Raw genomic sequence first — 27,437 nt, forward strand, 5'->3', positions numbered from 1 at the left:
ATTCTATAAGAACGTGTATCTGGGGAAAAAGTTGGGTAAAAAAATATAATTATATTTATAATTATAAATAGACTTCTTAGAGTTCATTCACGCAGTGAGTCAGCCGCCTGACAAGTCGCGTCCCGCTCTGTTCAATAAAACCATTCTAATAGGAGCGACGCAAGTCGCTCCGACTTAGAAAAAGGTTCTTGTACGACTTTGGGGGCGACTCGGGGCGACTTGCATTATCTTCTATACAGAAGTCATTTTGCAAGTCGCCTCTGAAGTCGTCTTCAGGTCGCCTTGCCGAGTTGCCCCCAAAGTCGTGCCGCCCCAGTGTGAATGGGCTCTGAGTCTTTACCCAAAAGGTGGGGTAGATTTCCAGATAAAAGGTATACCTGTTTACTCCAACATATTAATGTATAGGTAAAAACACACAGGTGTAAATAAAACCTTAAATAAAAACCCAAGCCCATTATCCAGTTAATTAATGATACAGATTCACTCATCCAATAAAAAGTTCTGTCTTCTCTTTCCACCTGACCAATGGATAAAGCTATGACCAAAACTCCAGGTTCTAAAGACACTGGGACTCCTAGGATGAAGATCTGGGAAGCCTTTATTAAATGAAAGAATATGTTGTGCGAGGGAGGAGACTGAAGAACTCAATCATAAATTAGCAATCAGCACAGCCCTGGTGCTTTGAGAAGGAAGCCCCTCTTAAAGCAGTAATCACTCTAGTATCCATGGCCAGATTTTAAGGAATAAGACCCTCAGAAACATTTGTGTCATCTTTTGTTCCTGGTATTCAAATAAGTATAGTCCACAAGCAACTAAAATTACAAAACATAATAATATTTGCAAGTTTATGTAATAAAGGAAATAAAAGTGACAGTAAAATATTTCGTTTTCCTACCTCCAGATCATCCAGCATGTCAGATATTGCTAGGTTTCCTTGTTTGCTGTCCCATACCCGATAAGTATATATGGTTGTTATACCTGCAGCTTCCAATGTTTCTTTGTACCCATCTATCAAATACACAAATAAATAAAAAAGTGTAAATACCGGAAATATACATTTTTAATTCACAAAAGGTACATCTATTTCAGAAAAGGACTCAAAGGGTAACGCCACTTTTGTGGAAAAAAATAATATAGCAAATAAAAAAAACAATATAGCATATACAATTGCTACATAAGCCATATTGTAAGTTAATGCTACACAGCCAAATTGCTGTAATATTATGTAAAATTCTCAGTGTCCGGCTACCTTGATCCCTGGTGGTTTGTCGAGACCCTATTGGATCGTCAGCCACTCATTGGTTCTACTCAGATGGACTCCCCACCGAACAGCTATCTCGCTTGGGATCTTCAGGATTGGGAACCCAGTCGACCATTGAGCTCCCCGCCACAGCTTAGTTGTTCCGGACCAACATGGTCCCGGAACCAGGAACACTGCGTGGCACGCGCACCCCGGCCTGGAAGGCCATTACGCCGGGGCGCCGTGATGCAGTCACCCTGAAGGTGGGTGCGGCACTCCGAAGAAGAACCCAGACTAATGGCGTCTGTCCCATAAATACCCTCCCCCAGCATGCACAGCGAGGCTGAACCCTCCTGATAGGCTGCTGGGGAAGAGCACCCAAACCTCGACTCCACTGCTGCCACCCATCACCCTAGGGTAGAAACTACACCCCAGCAACAATAGACAGACCACAGCACAGCCAAGCTGAGACAGAGACCCAGTTTTGAACATAATAATTGGATCAGAGTCAGTTAACACTTTGATCCCTCTCTAAATTTAACTAGCACTGGTACTTTTTAAGTAACCAGGCGCTACACTTATACCAATGTATCCCAATACTCACCATGAATTATCCACATCCCTCTCCAGAAGAGGGGTGGATGATTCAGGGTGGGGACCGGGCTACATTGTGGAGAGGGATGTATGATGCTGGGTGGTGATGAGGTTGATGGAGTTCAGAGACGACTGGTGCTCCATCAGTGGATAGGGGCGGGATATGCACCAGACCCCCTCTCCATTGCGCCACCCCCCCACCCTGGTTCTCCTACCCTGTATTGGAGATAATAGGGGGCTCTATGCAGGCTCAATGTCCAGGGATGCTAGAAGAGATCGGCAGCAAGCGGGGACCAATGTCGGTGTGGATCAATGAGGTGTCACAGGGGCAATCGGCATGTGCTCCTCTCTTCTGCAGCCACAGGAGGAGCTGACAGCACTCTGCATGGAGGATCGGATTTGGTGGCTGGTGGGTCAGTCTGTCGGTCCTCGGCCGTGCGTCTCTTCTCTCCTCGGAAAATGGGATTGCTTCTCATTTTTGGATAATCAGGAAATGCGTCTTACGACCCACTTCCTGATTGGCTGGGAGGCGAAGCAATGTTACAATAAAGGATATTCATTCGCTATTGTCCCACACTGGGTGGGCTTCGAACGCAGTGCTCTGTGCCCTGAGCCCACCCAACTTTGAAGCCTATTAGGACCTCTGGCTCTAATCACGTTCTTCAAAATCCCCCATTGGACTCTATGCGTATGGCCCCCTGCATGTAGATTAGGGGGCCGGGCGCATGATTAGGGGGGTCAGGGCCCCTAATGGATGGGCTGCCACTGAGAGATACATTGTGAAAATAAATGAAGATGATTTTTGGTGGGGATGAGAGTTACATTGTTAAGAGCCTCTCCACAATGTAACTCTCCCCCATCCAAAATCATCCTCATCCATTTTCACTGGTCTACAACAAATCTACAACACAGCAGAATGCCACTGTATACTGGTGACATACCCTCCATGCTGCTCTGTCTCCCATCTTCAATACATGCACCTGAGAGGGCTGGGTCCACTCCCACCACTGACGAGACAGACCACACCCCCCTCCCCGAGTTCCACCCCCCACCCCCCAATCGCAATGCTTGTAACCTAGCAGCAAACGCTGCCAAAACAGAGAAGGAAGCAGAGCAAGTACAAGATCACCTTCTGGGAGGGAGGGAGGAACATGGAGTGAAGGAGACAGGAGACAGGCGGCAGCTTCTTGTGCTGTTCTCTATTGCGGGCGCCACCCAGCCAGCGGCGGCTGCCTGCTTTGCTAAGTCTAACACTTTATTTCATTAAGCTGCTGTATGGGGGTGCAGGCTGTCCTGGGATGTTAACATTCTTTTTTAATAGGAATAAAAGTGATAAAAAAAATTAAATCTAAAGCGACCCCGTCTCCGTGTGCCGAAGCGAAAGCATACGTAGGTCGCGCCCACATATGTAAACGACGTTCAAACCCCACATGTGAGGTATCGCCGCAAACGTAGAGTGCGAGCAATAATTCTAGCACTAGATCTCCTCTGTAACTCTAAATAGGTAACCTGCAAATACGTTTAAAGCATCACCTATGGGGATTTTTAGGTATCGAAGTTTGGTGCCATTCCACGAGTGTGTGCAATTTCAAAGCATGACTTGTTATGAATCTATTTACTCGGCGTAACATAATTTTTCACATGTGCAAAAAAAAAATTGGCTAACTTTATTATTATTTTTTTCCAAAAGTTTAAAAAATAACTGCACAAATACTGTGCAAGATAAAAAAAAGTTGCAACGACCACATTTTATTCCCTAGGGTTTCTGCTAAAAAAACATATATAATGTTTGGGGGTTCTGAGTAATTTTCGAGCAAAAAAATTATAATTTTTTTACATGTAGGAGCGAAGTGTCGAATTGGCCTGGGTAACAAGTGGTTCATTTCTGAACTTATTTGTTTTGGTTTCTTTGTATGTATGGATTGCATGGGTTGTTACAGATATGTGGTGAACATTTCGGGCCAGATTCACAGTGAGAGTACGCCAGCGTATCTACTGATACACCGGCGTACTTTCAAATTTGCTGCGTCGTATCTTTAGTTTGAATCCTCAAACCAAGATACCACGGCTTCGATCCGACAGGCGTAAGGCTTTGTACGCCTTCGGATCGTAGGTGCAATACTTCGGAGCCCGCTGGGTGGAGTTCGCGTTTTTTTCCACGTTGGGTATGCCAATTAGCTTTTTCCCTCGATCCACGAAGGTACGCGCAGCCGTCGCATTCTCTTACGTTGTCGCTAGTCGGCTTTTCCCGGCGTATAGTTAAAGCTGCTATTTCGTGGCGTATAGATAGACTTCCCATGTTAAAGTATGGCCGTTGTTCCCGCGTCGAATTTAGAATTTTTTTTTTTCGTAAGTCGTCCGTGAATAGGAAAGGACGTAACTCACGTCTACGTTCAAAAAATAACGTCGGTGCGACGTCATTTCGCGATAAAAAGCACGGCGGGAAATTTCGAAACGGAGCATGCGCATTTCAATCGGCGCGGGGACGCACTTCATTTAAATGAATCACGCCCCCTACCCGCCCAATTTGAAAAACGCGCGGAGAAATACACTACGCCGCCGTAACTTACGGCGCAAAATCTTCCTGGATTCGAAATTCCGCCAGGTAAGATACGCTGCGCCAGGGCAATTCTTTGTGAATCTGGCCCTTCATGTCAATAGCACCTTTAGAAATATATTTACCTAGAAAAATACTTAATTTGCTCGCTGTAAGTAGTATAATCTTTACTCTTTCATTGATGATTATAATGTGATAACACCGCCAACGAGAAAGAAAAAAAAGCCAGTATACAGTAAAGGTCACCAAAGTAAAGAATGTATGTAAAATAGTGTATATCCTGATAGATTTGGCAGTCCTAAAGAGTACTTTGTAGCTCCTTTGATGCCTGTCCGATAATCTAAACAAAGATTGCATAAGTAGACAATGGAGATGCCATCCTATACATAAACATTGCGTGTGATCCTACCCAGCAAAGGGCCAAACAGCTGCTTTATTTGTATTTAGTCTGAATGCCATTGGTCTAGCCTGGCTTGTAAGCTATAGTCCAGCCTGGCTGTGTTTTTTCCTCTAGCTGCTATAGCCACCCAGCTTTTCCTGTCATGAAATAAGAGTTCTAAGTAGAGCAAGAAGAGCGGGAGTTTGAACTATCACAAGGAAATGAATAAAAATAGCAAGAAAGTGATTGATGGTGGTTGTGGGTAGTGCTCCCAGTAGGCATTTTACAGTCGGAAGAAACCAAATACAATTCAAGCAGCGAGGGGGAAGTGAGCTGTATATGGGGCAATGAGAAACATGTCTCCCAAGAGCAGTTTTCATTGTTTTTAGCGTGCCAAGCAGCATTTGTTTACAGATGCCAAGTTTAAAGACCTCGCTGGGAATTCTGGGAAAGCAGGATACGCCAGTGTCATCACTTCGGGTCTTTTGTTTTTGTGATCTTTCCTGGTTCAAAGAAAGGCATTATGAGATAATGAACTGCTCTGATTAGTCTTCTCATAGAACCTCTGTTATATAATAGTTCTTTTTGCCTTTCAGTAGAGAATTCCAAGTATTTGGAAAGCACTAAAAGTATGAAACAAAAGCATTAAAATGGCAGGAACAGCTAGTTTACAACTACAGATACAATTAATGTAACAGGTGTAATAATAATAATACAAATAATAATAAAACGATTAAAAAAAAGATTGCATTCTCCATTTATTATTAATCTCGTAGCAGCATGGCCTGCCAGATTCCTCTTTCTTAAAATATAGAGTTAAAAAACGAAAAAATCATTTGCTCAGAAGTATTTAAAAAAAAAAAAACTTTTGCTTTTGTCCAAACCTATTCTTTGCTGAAAGTCCTTGTTGTCATTAAAACAGTGTGGGGGCAGATCCACAGAGAGAGTACGCCGGCGTATCTACTGATACGCCAGTGTACTTTCAAATTTCCTGCGTTGTATCTTTAGTTTGAATCCTCAAACCAAGATACGACGGCATCTGGGTTAGATCCGACAGGCGTACGGCTTCGGATCTTAGATGCAATACTTCGGCGTCCGCTGGGTGGAGTTTGCGTCGTTTTCCGCGTCAGGTATGCAAATTAGCTATTTCCGACGATCCATGAACGTACATGCGGCCGTCGCATTCTTTTACGTCGTCTCTAGTCAGCTTTTCCGGCGTATAGTTAAAGCTGGTGTTTTGCGGCGTATAGTTAGACTTGCCACGTTAAGTATGGCCGTCGTTCCCACGTTTAATTTAAATTTTTCTATGCGCAAGTCGTCCGTGATCGGGATGGACGTAATTCACGTCTATGTTAAAAAAAAATGACGTCCTAGCGACGTCATTTAGCGCAATGTATGGCGGAAAATTTAGGGACGGCGCATGTGCGTTTCATTTAAATGAAACACGCCCCCAAATCGCCGATTTGAATTCCGCCGCCAGAGATAGACTACGCCGCCGTAACTTACGGCGCAAAATCTTTAAGGATTCGAAGATAACACAAGTAAGTTACGGCGGCGTAGCGTATCTCTGATACGCTGCGCCGGGGCAGATCTTTGTGGATCTGCCCCTGTGGCTTTTCCTGTGGTCCCAGCCTTTCATGGGTACATACTTTTGGGGGGGGCATCATCTACAGCCGAAGCTTACAGTATTATTGCACTAAACTGTGGCCATACATGATTACCCAGGTAAAAAAACTGTCCACCGTCACAAGAGAAGAAGGACTCATGATGTCAATGGACCAGGCAGAGGACTGCAGGATTAAAGGCATGGATTAAAAAAATAGGTATGGTATGTTCTAAAGAAAATGTGTTTTGATTTATATTTTTGTGATTTTATCCATATGGAAACAGCCAAAAATGCTTGTTACATAAGCATACCCAGTAATACAAAAAGGTGACAGTAATTTACTGTTACTCTCTCTCACATTCTCTAATGCCGCGTACACATGGTCAGAATTTCCGACAAGAAAAGTTTGATGTGAGCTTTTGCTTTTGAAATTCAGACCGTGTGTGCGCCCCATCAGACTGTTTCTGTCTGAATTTCTGACAGCAAAAATTTGAGAGCTGGTTCGACAGGATAAGTTCTTGTCGGAAATTCAGATCGTCTGTATGCAATTCCGACTCGCAAAAAAAATGCATGCTCGGAATCAATTCAACACATGCTCGGAATCATTGAACTACTCGTTGAAGTGTTGTACGTCACCACGTTCTTGACGGTCTGAATTTTGTGTGACCGTGTGTATGCAACACAAGTTTGAGCCAAAATTTCGTCTGAAAAAAATACATGGTTTTCTTGTCTATATTTCCGATCGTGTGTACGCGGCATAACAGTTTTTCCAAACCAATAGGAAAAAACAGAATTACTAGATAGGTATAAGGTTTATGGCACCAGCTATTCAACAAAGGGCAAAATTTATATTATATTATATGTTCTACACACTGACAGCCAATGTATAAAAATCTTAAATTATTAAAACTGGCACAAAGATTTTCTGACCAAAACAAAAACTAGCTTAATTGGTAGTTAATATTATGCATATACTGTACAAATTAAAGAGAGGATGAGTTGCACCTGATTTAGTCCAAAATTTCTAATCCGGACATGCACATCAAACAGGCTCCATTTCCTCCACTTTAGGCTGGGTTCACACTATTGCGAATTGGATGCAGAGAATTTGCAATAGCAGGAGATTTTGACTGGCTCTCTATGGAGTTGGTTCACATATTTCCGCTGCGGCTCCGGTGCGAATTAGCACAGGAGCCCGGTGCGTCTTTTGGTCTGTTTCAGGTCCGAATTCAGCCCAAAAAAATTGGGCTAAAATTGGACCTAAAACCGTGAAGGAGGATGTACCGGACCTCTGCTGCATGCAAATATAGTGTGAACCTAGCCTCAATCTATACAAAAAGAAAAAAGGGAAGCAATATCCGTAATACACTGCTCGAAAAAATTAAAGGAAAACTTTGAAAACACATCAGATCTCAATGAGGAAAAATATAACGCTGGATATCTATACTGATATGGACTGGGTAATGTGTTATGAATGAAAGAATGTCACATAGTTTGAAAGAAATTAAAATGATCAACCTACAGAGGGCAGAATTCAAACCCCAAAAATAAAAGTGAAAAAATTATGCAGTAGGCTAGTTAATTTTTCAGAAATTTTATTTCAAAAAATCCTAAATGGTCCTTAGTAGTTTGTATGGCCGTCCTGGGGTATTTCCTCCCAGATCTAGACCAGGGTATTATTGAGCTCTTAAACAGACTGAGGTGCAACCTGGCAACGTCAGATGGAATGAAACATAATGTCCCAGGGAATTTGGTTCAGGTGAGCATAGGGGGCCATTTAATGGTATCATTTCCTTCATTCTCCAGGAACTGGCTGCATACTAATCGCCACATGAGAAACCCAGGACCCACTGCACCTGCGTAGGGTCTGACAGTTGGTCCAACGATTTCATCCCGATACATAATGGCAGTGAGGGTGTTATTGTCTAGCCTGTAGAGGTCTGTGCATCCATCCATGGATATGCCTCCCCAGACTATCACTGACCCACCACCAAACTGGTCATGCTGAACGATGTTACAGGCAGCATAACGTTCTCCACGGCTTCTCCAGACCATTTCACATCTGTCACATGTGCTCAGAGCACCAGTAGATGATCTGCCAATATTGGTGTTCAATGGAAAAAGCCAATCAAGCTCCACAGTGCTGGGCAGTGAGCACAGAGCACACTAGAGGAAGTTTCTGATTGGTTAGAGACATTTCACACCAGTGGCCTGCTGGAGGTAATTTTGTAGGGCTCTGGCCATGCTCACCATGTGCCTACTTGCACAAAGGAGCATAATCCGGTCCTGCTGATGGGCTAAGGACCTTCTACAGCCCTGTCCAGCTCTCCTAGAGTAATTGCCTGTCTCCTGGAATCACCTCCATGCTTTTGAGGCTGTGCTAGGAGACACAGCAAACCTTCTGGCAATGGCATGTGTTGATGTGCCATCCTGGAGGAGTTGGACTGCCTGTTCAACCTCTATAGGGTCCAGGTATCACCTCATGCTACCACTTTTATGAATAAGCACTGTATGAGAGTGTGAAACGCGTTAACCCTTTTCCTGATTTTTTTTGCTGTGACATATCCATGTTATGACCAGTTTTTATTAAAAGGAACAAATTTTTATTTTTGGAGTGCGGCCGTCCCAGTTCTTTCTTATACATTTTTGCATGCTACCACTAGTGACACTGACCTTTGCCAAATGCAAAACTAGTGAAAAACAGTCAGAAAAGATACCGGTGAGGATTTTCAGGGTTACTTTGAATTCAGCCCCCTGTAGGTTATTTTCATTTCCATTTAACTATGTGGCATCCTTTTGTTCCTAACACATTACCCAGTCCATGAAGTATTCATAAAGTGTGAGAATCGCTAAAAACTATTGCTATGTTTATATGAAGTGGCTGGACATTTTGATTACCAACTAAACTGAATTATCATATTACGGATATTGCATGCCTTTCACATTGTGAGTACCTGTTTTTATTATTGCAGCTGATTCCAATAAATGTTTTAAATACTAAACTATCGAGCATCCCTCTTTACATACCCCCATGCCCCAATGTGAGGCTATCTGATACAGATACACCAGGGACACTAAAGGGGACTTTGATGCCAAAGTAAAGATACATACCAGCGGAGCCCGAGACATCAGGAGCCACCAGGAGATTGAAAGACACACTCATACGCTGTTACCTTACAGCAGAAAGGTATGGGGGCACCTATACCATAAGTTGCACGGAGAACCAGAAACCACCTATCAGTAGCACTCCATACCAGAGATTGACTACTAGCACCAGCACCTTCACCCTGATCACTGTGCACACACAGCCATCCATCCAGCTTGCACCTTATGGACATTATCTGCACTGCGTTTTTTTTTTATTCGTTTTTTTTTTAATTCATTTTATTTCATTTTATAGAATTTTAGTGTGAATATATTTATTTATGGTTGCACATGTCACATGATGATGCCATTTTAAAGATTTTATGAGTTTTCTCACATCTATTTTGTGGTACACTTTTCACAGTATTTGGATACTTTATTAGTCCATTGTTTATACTGTCGCAGCTGATTATTTATATCTTTGCTATTTTGACCATTCATTTATTGCCTTTCAAGTGTACCTGTCACGTAAGCACATTTGCACTTTATCACCTATTTATGCACAGCGCAGCACTACTTCTACATTTATACTTACCTGGGTCTTGATACTACCTTCAGTGCTTGCTGCAGGACCCCACCTTTTAGACTTGGCCAGCACGGGAATATCTTTTTATTACCTTATATACAGTATCTCACATTTTTGTAAATATTTTATTATATCTTTTAATGTGACAACACTGAAGAAATTACACTTTGCTACAATATCAATTAGTGAGTGTAAATTTGCTATCCCCTCAAAATAACTCAACACACAGCCATTAATATCTAAACTGCTGGCAACAAGAGTGAGTACACCCCTAAGTGAAAATGTCCAAATTGGGCCCAAGGTGTCAATAGTTTTTGTGGTCACCATTATTTTCCACCACTGCCTTAACCCTCCTGGGCATGGAGCTCACCAGAGCTTCAGAGGTTACGACTGGAGTCTTCTTCCACTCCTCCATGACGACATCACGGAGCTGGTAGATGTTAGAGACCTTACACTCCTCCACCTCAACATTCCATTTGAGGATGCCTCACCAATGCTCAATAGGGTTGAGGTCTGGAGACATGTTTGGCCAGTCCATCACCTTTACCATCAGCTTCTTTAGCAAGGCAGTGGTCGTCTTGGAGGCGTGTTTGGGGTCGCAATCATGTTGAAATACTGCCCTGCAGTCCCGTCTCCTAAGGGAGGGGGATCATGCTCTGCTTTAGTATGTCACAGTACATATTGGCATTTATGGTTCCCTCAATGAACTGTAGATCCCCAGTGTCGCCAGCACTCATGCCGCCCCTGACCCTCCCACCACCATGCTTGACTGTAGGCATGTAGACTTGTCTTTTTACACCTCACCCGGTTGCCGCCATACATGCTTAACACCATCTGAACCAAATAAGTTTATCTTGGTCTCATCAGACCACAGGACATGGTTCAAGTAATCCATGTCCTTAGTCTGCTTGTCTCGTGCATCATCTTTAGAAGAGGCTTTTTTCTGGGACAACAGCCATGCAGACCAATTTTATGCATGTGTGGTGTATGGTCTGTGCACTGACAAGCTGACCCCCACCCCTTCAACGCCTGCAGCAATGCTGGCAGCACTCATACATCTATTTCCCAAAGACAACCTCTAAATGTTTGGTCCACCATGGTAAGGCCTGTACTGAGTGGAACCTGTGCTGTTAAACCGTGCTACAGCTCAGTTTCAGGGTCTTGGCAATCTTCTTATAGCCTGGGCCATCTTTATGTAGAGCAACAATTCTTTTGTTCCTCCGAGAGTTCCATTGACCAGTATGAGACAGTGAGAATGATAATACCAAATTTAAACACACCTTCTCTCCATCACACCAGAGACATTGTAACACTAATAAATGGCATGACAGCAGGGAGGGAAAATGGCTAATTGGGCCCAATTTAGACATTTTCACTTAGGGATGTACTCACTTTTGTTGCCAGCGGTTTAGACATTAATGGCTGTGTGTCGAGTTATTTTGAGGGGCAAATCTACACTGTTATACAAGCTGTACACTCACTACTTTACATTGTAGCAAAGTGTAATTTCTTTAGTGTTGTCACATGAAAAGATAATAAAATATTTTCAAAAATGTGAAGGGTGTACTCACTTTTGTGAGATTCTGTGTATATATATATACCATTGGTCTCGCACATTCTTTGTTTTATACAGTAGAGTTGAAGTAGAGTTGGACTGGTAGGATCATCAGGTATTTCACACAATGGAAGAAATACAGAGAGCGGGATACTTTTTAACACAAGTACATGGTACAACAGGCACATGTCAGGCATATGAAATGTTGGGGGTAATATATTCTTTAACTGTCCACAGTAATGAGCCCAACAATTACACAAGTAGATAGCATCAAAGAACAAAGTATAAATAATATATTGCCCACAAGGTGCATGCATTCTATATAAGGACCACAGATCATAAGCCAACTTATAAAATTCCTATTTTTTACTTTCTGAAAGAAACACTTGAAGAAGAAATATGCATTTGTTGAAGTCAAGTGATCTTGTGATAGATACTATAATTAGAAATGTAAGGATTTTCTCATAAAAGTAGGATTTCCTAGGTTACTTCCTAAGTCAGTCCATTTCAGCTGAAACCTGCAGAGAAACAATTAGTAATTACAGCAACTCAAAGACAAGAGCGAAAAAAAAAAATCGGTTTCTGCAGGACTCAGAGGTCACATACAAAACTGTCGCCTTCACCCGAGATCGGAGGGACAGATCGGCATTGGGTGCTGACATCGCCGGTGTCCTAGACAGGTGAGTGTCCATATATTAAAAGTCAGCATCTGCAGTATTTGTAGCTGCTGACCTTTAATTTTTTTTCCCCAGAACTCTGCTTTAATAAGCCTGCCTGAAATGTTGTGCGTTTGTAACTTCCTGCGCATTGAACTGAAATCACGAACAATATTATTAGCTCTCACTAGTTCTCCTCCGTAAACAAGAATACCTTCCCTCTATTTTATGAAAATGAGGATATGAGGAGATGTTTGTAGTCGGGGAGCAATTAAAAAGGTGCATCAATGCAGTGTGGCATGGAGGCAATGAGACTGTGGCACTGCTGAGGTGTTATGGAAGCCCAAGTAGCTTTGATAACGGCCTTCGACTCATCTGTATTGTTGAGTCTGGTGTCTCATCTTCCTCTTGACAATACCCCACAGATTCTCAATGGGGTTTAGATCAGGCAAGTTTGCTGGCCAATGAAGCACGTGACACCATGACCAATAAACCAGGTACTGGTACTCATGACAGTGAGGGCAGGTACCAAGTCCTACTGGAAAATGAAATCAGCATCTCCATAAAGCTGGTCAGCAGAGGGAAGCGTGAAGTGCTTTACAGAGGGCTGTGCCCTCATCTGCTGTGCCAACTTTGGACTTCATAAAACACAGTGGACCAACAACAGCAGATGACTTGGCTCCCCAAATCCTCACAGACTGCGATGCAAAATGTTGTATTTCATTTGGAAATCAACATTCCAGAGTCTGGCGGGAGAGGCACAGACTCCAAGTTGCATGAAGTCCAGTGTGAAGTTTCCAGTCAGTGATGATTTTGTAAGCCAATTCTTCTGCTGGTGTTGGTCCACTGTGTTTTATCAAGTCCATGTCAAGAGGAACCCAACAACGCAGATGAGCTGAAGACCACTATCAAAGATACCTGGGCTTCCATAACACCTCAGCAGTGCCACAGGTTCATCGCCAACATGCCACGCCGCATCGATGCAGTAATTCTTGCAAAAGGAGCCCTGGACAAGTATTGAGTGAATACTATACTTTTCAGTAAGCCAACATTTCTGTATTATTAATCCTTGTTTTTATTGTTATGCAATATTCAAATTTTCTAATACAGAATTTTGGGTTTTCACAAGCTGTAAGCCCTAATCATCAAAAGTAAATCATCAAAATGGCTGATGTGCCATGCAGCATACAGTCCCTTTACAAGATCAGATTAGAGTAAAAGAAAATGTACTCTTTTAAAAAAAGTGACACTAGCAGAGGCGAGTTGCTTTGGCCATCAAAAGTTGTGTGACTGTAGGCCCCTAGGCCAGATTGTACCTGATTTATACAGTAAAACCTTGGTTTGAGAGTAACTTGATTCGAGAGCATTTTGCAAGACAAGCTAAATGTTTTAATACATTTTGCCTTGATATGCAACCGGTGTCTTAATATAAGAGTAGCATCATGTCACAACTGAGTATAAAAAAAGAGAGGAGACTAAGTGTAGCAATATGGTTACATTTAACTGGTTGCCGACCAGCCACCGCAGTTCTACGGCGGCAGGTCGGCTCTCCTGCGCGAGAGCCCGTAGCTCTACGTCGGCAGGCAAAGCGGCCACTAGGGGCGCGCCCCCCGCTCGCTCCTGACTTCCGTGCACATGCCCGGCGGTCGCGATCACCGCCGGGCACCCGCAATCGCTCGTTACAGAGCGAGACCTGGGAGCCATGTGTGTAAACACACAGTTCCCGGTCCTGTCAGGGGAGAAATGCCTGACCGTCTGTTCATACAATGTATGAACAGAAGATCAGTCATTTCCCCTAGTGAGTCCAACCCCCCTACAGTTAGAACACACCCAGGGAACATACTTAACCCCTTCCCCCGCCCCCTAGTGTTAACCCCTTCCCTGCCAGTGGCATTTTTATAGTAATCAATGCATTTTTATAGCACTGATCGCTAAAAATGCCAATGGTCCCAAAAATGTGTCAAAAGTGTCCGCCATAATGTCGCAGTACCGAAAAAAAAATTCGGAACTGCTCTCCGCCATTACTGATCGCCGCCATTACTAGTAAAAAAAAAAAAATATTGATAAAAATGCCATAAAACTACACCATATTTTGTAAACGCTATAACTTTTGTGCAAACCAATCAATAAACGCTTATTGCAATTTTTTTTTTACGGAAAATATGTAGAAGAATACGTATCGGCCTAAACTGAGGAAAAAAAACGTGTTTTTATATATTTTTGGGGGAAATTTATTATAGTAAAAAAAAAAAAGTTTTTCAAAATTGTTGCTCTATTTTTGTTTATAGCGCAAAAACTAAAAACCGCAGAGGTGATCAAATACCACCAAAAAAAAGCTCTATTTGTGGGAAAAAAAGGACGCCAATTTTGTTTGGGAGCCACGTCGCACTTGTCAGTTATAGCAACGCAGTGCCGAATCGCAAAAAGTGCTCTGGTCTTTGGCCAGCAAAATGGTCCGGGGGTTAAGTGGTTAATGAAGGTACAACAACAACAAATTATTGCTACCCTTAGAGGTGCCTCTCTTCTCTTTTATACCCTGTAAAAAAATGCTTTGATATACAAGTGCTTTGGATTACAAGCATGTTTCTGGAACAAGTTATGCTCGCAAACCAAGGTTTTACTGTAATTAATACCAGATTCTTAATGATGTCTGTCCTCACTTACACACACACATACATGACATTAGTCATAACATAAGTGAGATTTTTAACCAAGCCCTTCAGATCCATATCAATAATCAAACAATATTTATTTTATATCATTCTGTGACACAGGTTGATGCCTTTAAAATGAGGATAAAATGCCATTCTATAAAAATGTAAACATACCACAGTCAGGATGAGGAATACAGACTGACATCTTTGGGTTCATGCTGTACCACTGACTGAGGAATTCTATGCCAAGCCTAAAAGCTCCTGTGCTTCCTGGGGTTTGTATCCCACCAGCCTGGGGTTAAAAACAGAATAGAGAATACAATTAGTTTTAGAAACTTGGGGAACGCTTTGGATCAACTACTGTATAGTAAAAATGTCAATAAGTGAAAAGCTAATCCTTATTCAATATGATGCTAATCTACAAGATGAAAAATATATTTAAAAAAATATAATGTATATACAAACTAAAATAAAAACAGAACAATACCTATACCCCCTTCTCCTAATCTATAAATATGTTAGACCACCTATGTGTAAAAACATAGAAATTTACCAAGTAACAATTTCTTTATAAACATCCACACAGTGTCCAGGTGGGTGGGAGAAAGAGCTTCGGAAGTTGACGGTGTCATGCTGTATAGAGCCATAGTGCCACATAGTATAGAGCCATAGTGACCCATAGTGCTCTGTTTCTGGGTCCTGTTTCCTGAGATTGTGGCAGCATTGTACTGTCAACAGAGTCCTAAGTGGAAAAAAAATAACTCCAGAAGGATTAATTCTAAAGCTTGGAGTATTAGCTTCATCGGTTGGAGCTGAGAAAGAAATGAGGTGAAAGCTGAAGTAGGATATGCTGGGAGACTTTTTTTTCCATCCATTCATCTGTATGGGATCTTATGCCGTTTTAGCCAAAACTGGTTGGTTGGGAAACTGTAACTGGTGAGTGTATGTCCATAAGGTGGTGGGAGGCTGCACTCTACAACCTCAAGTCGTGGTGGAGGATAAATGGATATAAGAAGTATGATTAAATGTGTGTAAACCAAGGACTAAAGATTATGTGGACTGGGGTTCAACAATGGACATTGTGTGAATGTTTATTTAGAAGTTTTTACTTGGTACATTTCTATATTTTAACACACATGGTGGCCTAACATATTTATAGGTTAAAGGGGTTGTAAAGGACATTTTTTCCCCCTAAATAGCTTTCTTTACCTTAGTGCAGTCCTCCTTCACTTACCTCAGCCTTTAATTTTGCTTTTAAATGTCCTTATTTCTTCTGAGAAATGCTCACTTCCTGTTCTTCTGTCTGTAACTCACCACCATAATGCAAGGCTTTCTTCCTGGTGTGGAGAAAGCCTCTTGAGGGGGGAGGGGGCGAGCAGGAGGGTCAGGATGCCCACTAACACAGCTCCTTTCTCTATCTGCAAAGTAGAGAGTGTCCTGACTTGTCTGCTCGCCCCCTCCCCCCTCAAGAGGCTTTCTCCACACCAGGAAGAAAGCCTTGCATTACGGTGGTGAGTTACAGACAGAAGAACAGGAAGTGAGCATTTCTCAGAAGAAATAAGGACATTTAAAAGCAAAATTGAAGAATGAGGTAAGTGAAGGAGGACTGCACTAAGGTAAAGGAAGCTATTTAGGGAAAAAAAACATTTTCCTTTACAACCCCTTTAATGTATTGTTCTTTCGGGTTTTTTTTTTTGTATATACATACTGTACATATATTTATATTATATTTTTCATCTTGTAGATTAGCGCAGTATTAAATAAAGGATTAGCCTTATGCCGTGTACATAAGATCGGAAATCCTGACAAGAAAACCGTGGATTTTTTCTGATGGAATGTTGGCTCAAACTTGTGTTGCATACACAAGGTCACACAAATCTTGTCGGAAATTCCGACTGTAAAGAACGCGGTAACGTACAAGATGTACGATGAGCCGAGATCAATGAAGTTCAATAGGCAGTTCAGCTCTTCTGCGTAATTCTGAGCATGCATGTTTTTTTGCGGGTTAGAATTGCATACAGACGAGCGGATTTTCTGATAGAAACTTTTTCCGACGGAAAAAGAGAGAACCGGCTCTCAATACTTTCTTGGCGGAAATTCCGACAGCAAAAGTCTGATGGAGCATACACAAGGTCGGCCAAAAGCTCACATTGGACTTTTCTTGTCGGAATTTCCAATCGTGTGTACGCAGCATTATACTTATTATTGGTGAAGGGTTTCTTTTACTTATGGCAGCTTTCACTTAAATTAATTTGGTTTCAATATTCAATTTCATCATGAAATGGGGTTTGACATATAGTAAAAAAAGGTTTTACACACAGGAGTTTCTAAATTTTGAGTGCAAACTTAAAAATGAAAAAAAGATTTGGGTTAATCTAAGAAAACCATTCATGCAAGATAGCTAAATATTTTTTTATAAGATTTAATTTAATGACAAGCACATTCTTACAGCATAGTATAAGAAAAGGCCAACTTTATTTAAATTGAAGTTGTTTTTCAAATTGTTCCCGCTGTGTGGCAGCCACCTACCAAAGTACATAACCATAGCCCCATTTATTTCAAAGCCTTGAGCCATATGCTCCTCTGGATGGCTGTGGGCCACCAAAACTACAGACCAGCAATATGAATGAATGGGTGATCTGTAAGCACATGTCCAGAACTTCTTTCTGGAAAGACAGTAATGTAGCAGACAAGGCCAAACAGTAATGATTTCAGGAGTAGGACTGAAGGAAAGTCCAAAGATTCTGGATTTTCTTCACAGGAAATGGCCTCATTTGCTTTTTGGATATTGCAATAATTTTGTACACCTTTTGTTCACATTATGATTAAGATTGCACTGAGAACTGTCACTTTGCCACATATAACACAGTTTAATATACCTAAAGAAGGCATGAAATAATGGCAAAACATAAATCTAGTAGAGGCCAGAAAAAAAGAAATGAAGATCAAAAGAGAGATGGAGTAAGATAGAAAATAGAAATAATGTGTAAAGATCAGAAAAATGAGGAGGATGATGTATAAGAGCAGGGCCGATCCGCCCTATAGGCTCACTATGCTAGCCGCTTAGGGCCTTGCAAAGCTGCGAAGGGCCCCCCAAATTACTAGAGGCCCCGCCTGGTGAGAAGTCATTTTGCCCCCTCACCCCGCTTCTCAAATCTCTGGCTGCATAAGAGAAGAGGTAAGAAGTCAGCACCCCCTGCTTCTCAATTTAATGTACAATGTCATTTTGCTTAGGGCCCCAGGGAGGTCAGGATCGGCACTGTATAAGAGATATGAAAAAACAAGAGATGGAACAAAGAAAATAACTCTACTATGGAAGATCTGAGATGTCCCTTCAAATTTTAATCATGGGGGAAAATATATGTAAAGAAAAGTAGAATCAAATAATTTTATAAGGATTGTATTGTAAATTAAATAAAGATTACGGTACATTTTAGCGACTCTAAAGGGGCTGACATACAACCAGTAATGTACTGAATATTATATCCTTTACGCTTAATCTGGAATTTAATAAAATCCCAAGTACAGAGTAAAATAGTTGGTGAAAAATAATCATTAGATAATACAGCAAGTTCTAGCTCAGTAACCATCTTTGGTACACAGCTTCAACACTAAAATGTTCCTGGAAAAAAAAAAAATCTGATATTTTGTTTTCTGTTGAAAAGCTACCACTTACCCTATTTTCCAGGATAGCCTTGTTGTTCTTTCCCAAAGCCAGTTCCATCACTCCTCTGAGAAATTCTTGATTTCCACCTACTGGCAAATCTTCATAATTTCGTGTTGGATCATTGAGTATCTGCAAATATACCTTCTTCACTGGCAAAGGAACCCACGGCAGACCATCATCAGACAAAAACACTATGGAACAAAAAGGGAGCACTTAACAAACACAGCTCATTCTGTGCATAAGAATCTAGCACAGGTAAAGTTATTGCAAACATTAAAAAAACTAATTATGGAAAAAGATTGTGAAACCAGTTTAATGCAACTGAAACTCTATAACCATAGATTGGTAATACCAATGGTTGCATATGCAGTGCAGCTGATCTGAAAAGTCGGGATGTCACTCCTTTTGATTGCTCCAGAATAAAATATGAATTTGGGCCCAATTCACTAATGTTTACTGCTTGCGATAAAACAGTCCCGTGACTCATTTGCGTAAATTATCGCATTCGGTTAAAAAAAAAGTAAATGCACAAATAAGAACAAAAAACGATTATACAGTATTTACCCCCTCCTCCTGAACCTTACCAGGCCACATACCCTGGCCCAAGGCACCTTGCCCCCATGTTGATGGGGACAAGGGTCTCCGCCCCACAACCCTGGGCTGTGGTTGTGGGGGTCTGCGGGCGGGCGGCTTATTGCAATCTGGAAGCCCCCTTTAACATGGGGGCCCCCAGATCCCAGCCTCTCCCTATATGAATGAGTAAGGGGTACATAGTACCCCTGCCCATTCACAAAATAAATGTAAACGTGAAGAAAGACAGTACACGCATTTTTGATAAGCCCTTCATTAAAAAATGAAAAAAACAATGTCCCCCCTCAATTATAAATCACGATGCCCGCTGCTTCTTTTTGCAATGAAAACACCCACATTCTGTCTGCCCTGCCATGATACATTTCTTAAAATGCTAAAGGGCAGGGCCACCTGGTGACTTTACCAGGCAGGAGCATGGTGGGGCAGTGGTGTCACATGGGGCGGGGTCAGAGTTTTTTTTCTCTTTTTCTTCAAGTCCGACGGTTGGATTTACTTTGGGGGACATTTGTTTTGTTAAATAAAGTAATTGTCAAAAGCTGTGTGTGTGTGTACCCCATACTCATTCACATAGGGTTGGCGGGATCTGGAGGCCCCCTTGTTAAAGGGGGTTTCCATATTCTGTTAACGCCTTTGTCTGCAGACCACTACAACCACAGCCCAGGGTTGTGGGGAAGAGGCCCATCAAACTGGGGACAAGGTGCTTTGGAGTGGGGAGGCAGAGCCCCCCCGCCCCACAGCGACCCCTTATGTTGAGGGCATGTGGCCTGGTACGGTTCAGAAGTTGTAGGGGTGCTCATTAACCCACTACCTTTCCTGACCTGCCGGGCTGCATTCTCGGATAAGGGTCTGGGTTTTTTCTTCATAATTTTTATTTGCCGTCATGTTTTCTTTACATCAGTCATCTGTTAAGGAGGCGATGGCTGACTTCCCGGCCCACTCCTTAGCAACCAGCTCAATGTGTTAAATTATGGGATATTAGCGTGCAGACATGGGCCGCCAGGCACTAGATTTGTACCAGCTAGACTGCAAAGAGTGCAGGAGCTCGTAGCAATTGGATATGACAAATTTTGGTGTATTGAGGGGGCTAAGAGGATTTTTTAACAGTTTAAAATAAATAACCAAAAGTTAAAAATGTTAACAGGTTAACCTTCCCTTTACACAACTGATCCAAACATTAGTCCTAACCTTTGGCAGCACTAGGGTCCTCTCAACCATGGCACTACCTGCCTGGAGTTTGCATGTTCTCCCAGTGCCTGCGTGGGTTTCCTCCGGTTACTCCGGTTTCCTCCCGCTCTCCAAAGACATGTTAATTGGCTCCTGTCTAAACTGTGTATGTATGTATGTATGTGAGATTAAATTGTAAGCTCCTTGAGGGCAGTGACTAATGTTAATGTACAATATATAATATGTAAAACGGTGCATAAATTGACAGTACTATATACTGTAGGTACTTTTAATAATTAAATAAAAATAAACCTTTTTGCCCCAGAAATATCTTCCTCCGGTCTCGGTCCTTGAGAAAATCTTCTTCCTGTTGCTCATCTCTTAACTTAGATGCTTTTGGAACATCAATAAACACAGACAGACTTGTCATCTTGCTTCACTCTGCTTTACTAAGCACCAGTAAGAAACCAGCTTCACTGCTGAAAAAAAAATATATACAGTAATTTGTTACCTATGAAGATTAAATTGGGGTTTATGTAAAAGGTGGTCCTGAGGTCTCTCCAAGTTACATAAAATAGCTTACAACTGCCCCTCATTTTGAGGGAATGCCCATCTTTTGGAATCAAATTCCTTTGTCCCTCTCTCCTCCTCAGTTGTCCCTCTTTTTTGGTCTGATCTATCAAAAGTGTTTTACTGCACGAAATCCAACCTTTAAAATATATTATCTGTAATTTCGAGTCAAAATTATTTAATCCAACATGAAGGAAAAGTAGTGATAAAAAAAATTGGGTTGAATCATCATTTTTTTATGAATTATTCCTCATGGTCCGTGTGCCAAGGGGTTGTCAGACAAACAAAGAATTGGGGGCGGGACCGTTTCAAAAGTCCTGCCAGCAGCATCTTCGGAGCGGTGAGAGGAGCGGAGTGTTTACCGCTCCTTCCAATTGAAAGCAATGGGCACCACGGTAATACCGCCGGCAATGCGCCTCTGCAGAGGCGCATTGCCGGTGGTATTAACCCTTTTTCAGTCGTTAGCAGGGGTTAATACCGCACCGTTGGTGGCCGAATACCACCGCAATTCCGCTGCAATTTTGACAGTATAGCGCCGCTAAAAATAGCGGCGCTATACCGCTGTAATAGATTTTCCCTGGCTCAATTCCAGGATACATGTTCTATTCTGCCACTGAGCCAAATTCATGATGATGTGAGCACATGCATGCAGAAGAAATCTCACACTTCAGTCTCCCTCATCATCTCCAACAGAAAAGAAAAGACTTTATTCAAGTTACAGCTTTTATAGTCAAAGTGACATAAGCAAACATCATCACATATGGGTGCATCTGATTGGCTCATCCACATATGGTGTTCTCTTGCTACATCTCTTCCTGGCCACGATGCAAGCATTCCACAGCTCATGGGGGCCATTTTCTCTTTGGTCGATGGGAGGGGCAGAAAGGAGGGGGTTGGTTAGGAGTAGTAGTTAAAAAGCCATCCGTTTCTCGTCTTCACTCTGGGATGAGATTAACTCTATCATGGCTTTCATTCAAGGAAAATAATATTAATGTAATACTGAAATACACACACACACACACACTTTGTGTATATATATATATATATATATATATATATACACATACACACACACACATATATACATATATACATACACACACACATACACATCGCAACAAGAAAGAAATTAATAATAGAAAAATAATAAAGGAGAACAATATTTGAGTGGTTAGAAGAGAGAGAACATAAACACAAAATAATCATCAACTCCATCACACCGCCACCGCAAATCGAGCCCCAGTTTGAAAGGGGCCCAGCTATGCATCACAATAAAGATGGTGCTGCTATAAGACCACACAAACAGAACAAAAGATTATAGAACACACATACAAAAATGTCATTAAAATCCTACAAGGCTATTTTAAAGCACCTGAACATAATAACCAAATAAGCAAATATGGGGATTTGGTTACACCATATTGCCATACTTGTCATTTGCATATATGCTTTCTCTAATAACGTATCCCTCCTTTCCATCTCATATACAGTAGTTGGGAGGTATGAAGTTGCAGGGAAAGCAAGTCAAGGCAGCCCATGCTGTGTTTTACATTTGAAAGCATATCATTCATAAAAAGACCTCTACAAAAGTACTTATGGTCAAGGGCAAGAAGCAGAACTTAAGTGGAGCTCCACTGTCTGCTCATGAACTAAGCTGGCAGTTCGGTCCTTGCTGCAGCCTGCCCATTGAGAAAGCGCAGTGTAAATTGTACATGCACAGTAGGAAACAAGGCTTCACTGCCGGTTTCCTTTACCCAAGATGGCGGCACCAGCACCAGAGAGCCGATTCATAAATTGGCTTGGGTGAGGACACTGCAGGATCCCTGGACAGATGAGTGCCCTAATAGTAAAAGTCAGCAACTACAGAATTTGTAGCTGCTGACTTTACATTTTTTGGTGTGGGCTAGAGCTCCTCTTTAACTGCATTTAGGCACCACAAAACAAAACTCGATTTAATACATTTTTAATATACGAAGCAAACTCATCCATCCATGTCTTCAATGTTTTTTCTTGCTGAGAAATCTCTTTGAATCCACCCCCAACCCCCCCCCAGCATTTCTTGCTGAAGCCATCTTGAGTAAGGTCAGATGTTTCACATAGCATTTACTTCCTGGAATACATCTGCCCTTAGATCAGGCATGCAGACAGGAAGGTGTGCTTAGATAAAGCCCCTCCTCCAGGTGAAAGAAAAAATGTCCATCAAAAGACTTCTGAGATATATGACATCATGTTAGCCTAGACCAGAAACCAGGAAGCGACTGAATGTCTTTCCTTGCCCATCGGTGTCAGGCCTCGTACACACGAGGGGACATGTCCAATGAAAACGGTCCGCGGACCGTTTTTATCGGACAAATCCGCTCAGAGAAACCGAAATCCGCGTGGACAGGATACGCGGTGACGTGGCCGCGCCGTCGCGGCGACGATGATGCGGCGACGTGCGCGACCCTGGAAGGTCAATGCGTCGAATCACTTTGACGCATGCAAGGGCTTTCGGCCGAGCGGACATGTCCGGTAAGTCGTACAGACGACCGAACATGTCCGACGGACAGGCTTCCAGCGGACATGTTTCTTAGCATGCTAAGAAACATTTGTCCGCTGGAAACCTGTCCGATCCGCCGGAAAATTGTCCGGTCGGCCGTACACACGACCGAACATGTCTGCTGAAACTGGTCCGCGGACCAGTTTCAGCAGACATGTTCGGTCGTGTGTATGAGGCCTCAATGTAATCTGAGGTGCACATGGCTCAGACCATGTTTATGGCACTCACTCTGTGCTTTTGTGAAGTGACATGCATGCACGTGGGAGTTTTGTCATCGTGGCCATTCAAGCACAAAAAGATCAGGTGAAGGGGGAAGCGCCCAGGACCAGCTGGAAGGCTTTATTTCTTAGGTAAATCTGCCATAATGTGTATTAGCACATTATGGTATACACCACCCAAGGTCCCATTTTAATCAATAAAAAAAAAGCTGAATTTAAAGTAGAACTTCACTCTCCCAATCAACAATGATTATTTATAATACTCATACTGATGGTGCTAATAAACAACAGATAGTCAAATATATCCTATTTGACCCCTTGATAATGTCCTATTGGACGAAACGCGTCAGTGAGGAGACACTAGTGCCGACGTCAGGCCAATGTCTAATACAGGGTCGGCAGTGGCACCCATTGTCATATGTTTTTACGATTTATTTTATTTGGGATTTTATCCAATAAATACTACACTATCGAGACTTAATATGGCTCCCGGTGAGCTTTATTTACCTCAGCTACATCTGGCTAATGCGAGTTGCTCAACAGCCTTCCCCACAACAGATGGTGGATCTACACTGCGTGTTTGCCGCTGTAAAGTCAGCCATTTTTTCCAGTGAGTGTTAATTTTGCGGGGTTGTGGTGGATGATTTTGGAGCACTGTACTGGATCACCTCTTCAAGATACCACTAATTTGTTTGGGCACATTTTTGCACTGACCGTTGTGCTTTCACCAAGAAGTTTATATTGCTGATCCTATTATGGAACTGTGTATTTGAATTTATATTTTTCATTATAATAAATTTTTTAGTGTTGATTTTAATTCAAGATTGGACTTATATCTATTTTTTGGGGACTTTATTTTAAAAAGGAAGTTCCAGTCGTTTTTACATTTATTAAAAGTTAGCAGCTACAAAAAGTGTATCTGAGGCGCCAGCTTCGCAAATGTGGGCACCCGGCTGTGACAGCTTGTGGCTTCACAGCCAGGTGTGCACTGTGAATGCACAAGTTTTTCTGCGCCTTCTCAGTGGCTGGGAAAACTTCTGGGACCTGTGCAGGCCCGGACTGGGGCGTGGCAGAGAGCACTGGGGCGTGGCAGAGAGCACTACGGGGGTGGCAGAGAGCATGGGCGAGGGGGGGTGGCAGAGAGCACTAGGGGGTGGCAGAGAGCACTGGGTGGTGGTGGAGAGCACTGGGGGGAGGTTTAGAGCACTGGGGAGTGGCAGAGAGCACTGAGGGTTGCAGAGAGCACTGGGGCATGGCAGAGAGCACTGGGTGTGGCAGAGAGCACTGGGGGGGTGGAAGAAAGCATGGGGGAGGTGAAGAGAACACTGGAGGGGGTGGCAGAGAGCACTATGGGGGTGGTAAAGAGCATGGGCGAGGGGGGGTGTGGCAGGGGGAGGGGGATTGTGGCAGAAGAGCACTGGGGGGTGGCAGAAAGCCCTGTGGGGGAGGTTGAGAGCCCTGTGGGGGAGGTTGAGAGCACTGGGGGTGGCAGAGAGCACTGGTGGGGAGGATGAGAGCACTGGGGGTGGCAGAGAGCACTGGCGGGGAGGTTGAGAGCACTGGTGGGGTGGCGGAGAGCCCTGGGGGGTGGCAGAGAGCACTGGGGGGTGGCGAAGAGCCCTGGGGGGAGGTTGAGAGCACTGGGGGGAGGTTGAGAGCACTGGGGGTGGCAGAGATCACTGGGGGGGTAGCAGAGAGCATGGAGGGAGGTGGAGAGCACTGGGGGGTGGCAGAGAGCACTGAGGGGTGGCAGAGAGCACTGGGGGGAGGTTGAGAGCACTGTAGGGTGGCAGAGCACTGGTGGGGAGGTTGAGAGCACTGGGGGTGGCAGAGAGCACTGGAGGGGTAGCAGAGAGCATAGAGGGAGGAGGCAGAGAGCCATGGGGGGAGGTTGAGATGACAGGGGGTGGCATAGAGCACTGGGGGGGACAGAGAACACTGGGGGGAGGTTGAGAGCACTGTAGGGTGGCAGAGAGCACTGGGAGGGTGGCAGAGAGCCCTGGGGTGAGGTTGAGAGCACTGGGAGGAGTGGCAGAGAGCACTGGGGGGTGTGTGGCAGAGAGCACTGAGGGTTGCAAAGAGCACTGGGGCATGGCAGAGAGCACTGGGTGTGGCAGAGAGCACTGGGGGGGGGGGTGGAAGAGAGCATGGGGGAGGTGAAGAGAACACTGGGGGGGGTGGCAGAGAGCACTACGGGGGTGGTAGAGAGCATGGGCGAGGGGGGTGGCAGGGGGAGGGGGATTGTGGCAGAAGAGCACTGGGGGGTGGCAGAAAGCCCTGTGGGGGAGTTTGAGAGCCCTGTGGGGGAGGTTGAGAGCACTGGGGGTGGCAGAGAGCACTGGTGGGGAGGATGAGAGCACTGGGGGTGGCAGAGAGCACTGGTGGGGAGGTTGAGAGCACTGGTGGGGTGGCGGAGAGCCCTGGGGGGTGGCAGAGAGCACTGGGGGGTGGGCAAGAGCCCTGGGGGGAGGTTGAGAGCACTGGGGGGAGGTTGAGAGCACTGGGGGGAGGTTGAGAGCACTGGGGGTGGAGGAAAACAATGGGGGGGGGGGGTAGCAGAGAGCATGGAGGGAGGTGGAGAGATCTGGGGGGGGTGGCAGAGAGCACTGAGGGGTGGCAGAGAGCACTGTAGGGTGGCAGAGCACTGGTGGGGAGGTTGAGAGCACTGGGGGTGGCAGAGAGCACTGGAGGGGTAGCAGAGAGCATAGAGGGAGGAGGCAGAGAGCCATGGGGGGAGGTTGAGAGGACAGGGGGTGGCATAGAGCACTGGGGGGGGACAGAGAACACTGGGGGGAGGTTGAGAGCACTGTAGGGTGGCAGAGAGCACTGGGAGGGTGGCAGAGAGCCCTGGGGTGAGGTTGAGAGCACTGGGAGGAGCGGCAGAGAGCACTGGGGGGGGGGGTGTGGCAGAGAGCACTGGGGGTAGGTGGAGATCACGAGGAGGCAAAGAATATGGGTGGTGTAGGAGGAGCAGTGGGGACGGCTGCATATAAAACAATCATTTTCTCCATATCCCTTCTGCAGTATTGGAATGCCTGCTTTTCCTCTACCTCCCGCAGCCTCAGGCATTCCAATATTGCAGAAGGGAGATGGAGAAAATTATTGTTTTATATGCACTCACGTTTTCTGCAATCCGGGCCGGCTTCAAGTTGTCAGTAGCAGGTGTCTGCTCTGGCTCTTCCCCCCTCGCAATCGCGCCCCCGGCCGTTGAGAGGCCGAAGGCTTCTCATCTAGCCCCCCCCCCTCTGTGTTTACGTCCCCCGGGCGGCCGCGGAGAGGCTTGATGAGTGGCGCGGGCTCAAAGAGCCTTGTGCCCCGCTACTAGGACTTGCAGCCTGGGGGCCAGGTTTGCCCGATGGCCAGTCCGGGCCTGGACCTGTGACATGTCCCAGAAGATTGCAGGGAGGGAGGGGGAGAGGAGTTGTCACCTAGGCATCTGGGTACCCGCTCCCCCCCCCCTCCAAAAAAAATGACATGCCAAAATTTGGCATGTAAGGGGGCGAGGAGTGCTTAAAGCGGAAGTTCCACTTTTTTGCTTTTTAAGACAGTATTAACATTTCATTGCTGTTCATTTACTTTTGCAGTGCTACACATTATTTCCTAATATCCTATATGGTTGTTTTATACTTTTTTTTTGCCTAGGCAAATTATGTCATACATCCTAGGAATCTACAGAAATTGAGGGGGGGGGGGGGGGCTTTCTCAGCTCAGCACACTCTCCTGCTTGCATGCTTGAGCTAAGGGGAGAAGGATTCCAGGAAGTAGATGATACATGAA

General features: G+C 44.0%; 1 protein-coding gene across 2 annotated transcripts in view; it reads right to left on the minus strand.

Moving 5' to 3' along the window:
- LOC120933114 (aspartate aminotransferase, cytoplasmic-like) overlaps positions 1 to 27,437 on the minus strand; it is a 47,409-nt gene that overhangs the window by 17,029 nt on the left and 2,943 nt on the right. For both annotated transcript variants that reach the window (XM_040346119.1, XM_040346118.1), the window contains 4 exons: positions 20,646 to 20,812; positions 18,588 to 18,769; positions 15,086 to 15,203; positions 896 to 1,008 (listed from right to left, as the gene is read on the minus strand). In XM_040346119.1, coding sequence (XP_040202053.1) covers positions 896 to 1,008; positions 15,086 to 15,203; positions 18,588 to 18,769; positions 20,646 to 20,763 — 531 coding nt within the window. In that variant the 5' untranslated portion in view covers positions 20,764 to 20,812. The remainder of the gene's footprint in view (positions 1 to 895; positions 1,009 to 15,085; positions 15,204 to 18,587; positions 18,770 to 20,645; positions 20,813 to 27,437) is intronic.

Source organism: Rana temporaria, chromosome 3 (genome assembly GCF_905171775.1).
Source record: "Rana temporaria chromosome 3, aRanTem1.1, whole genome shotgun sequence".
Lineage (NCBI taxonomy): Eukaryota > Metazoa > Chordata > Amphibia > Anura > Ranidae > Rana > Rana temporaria.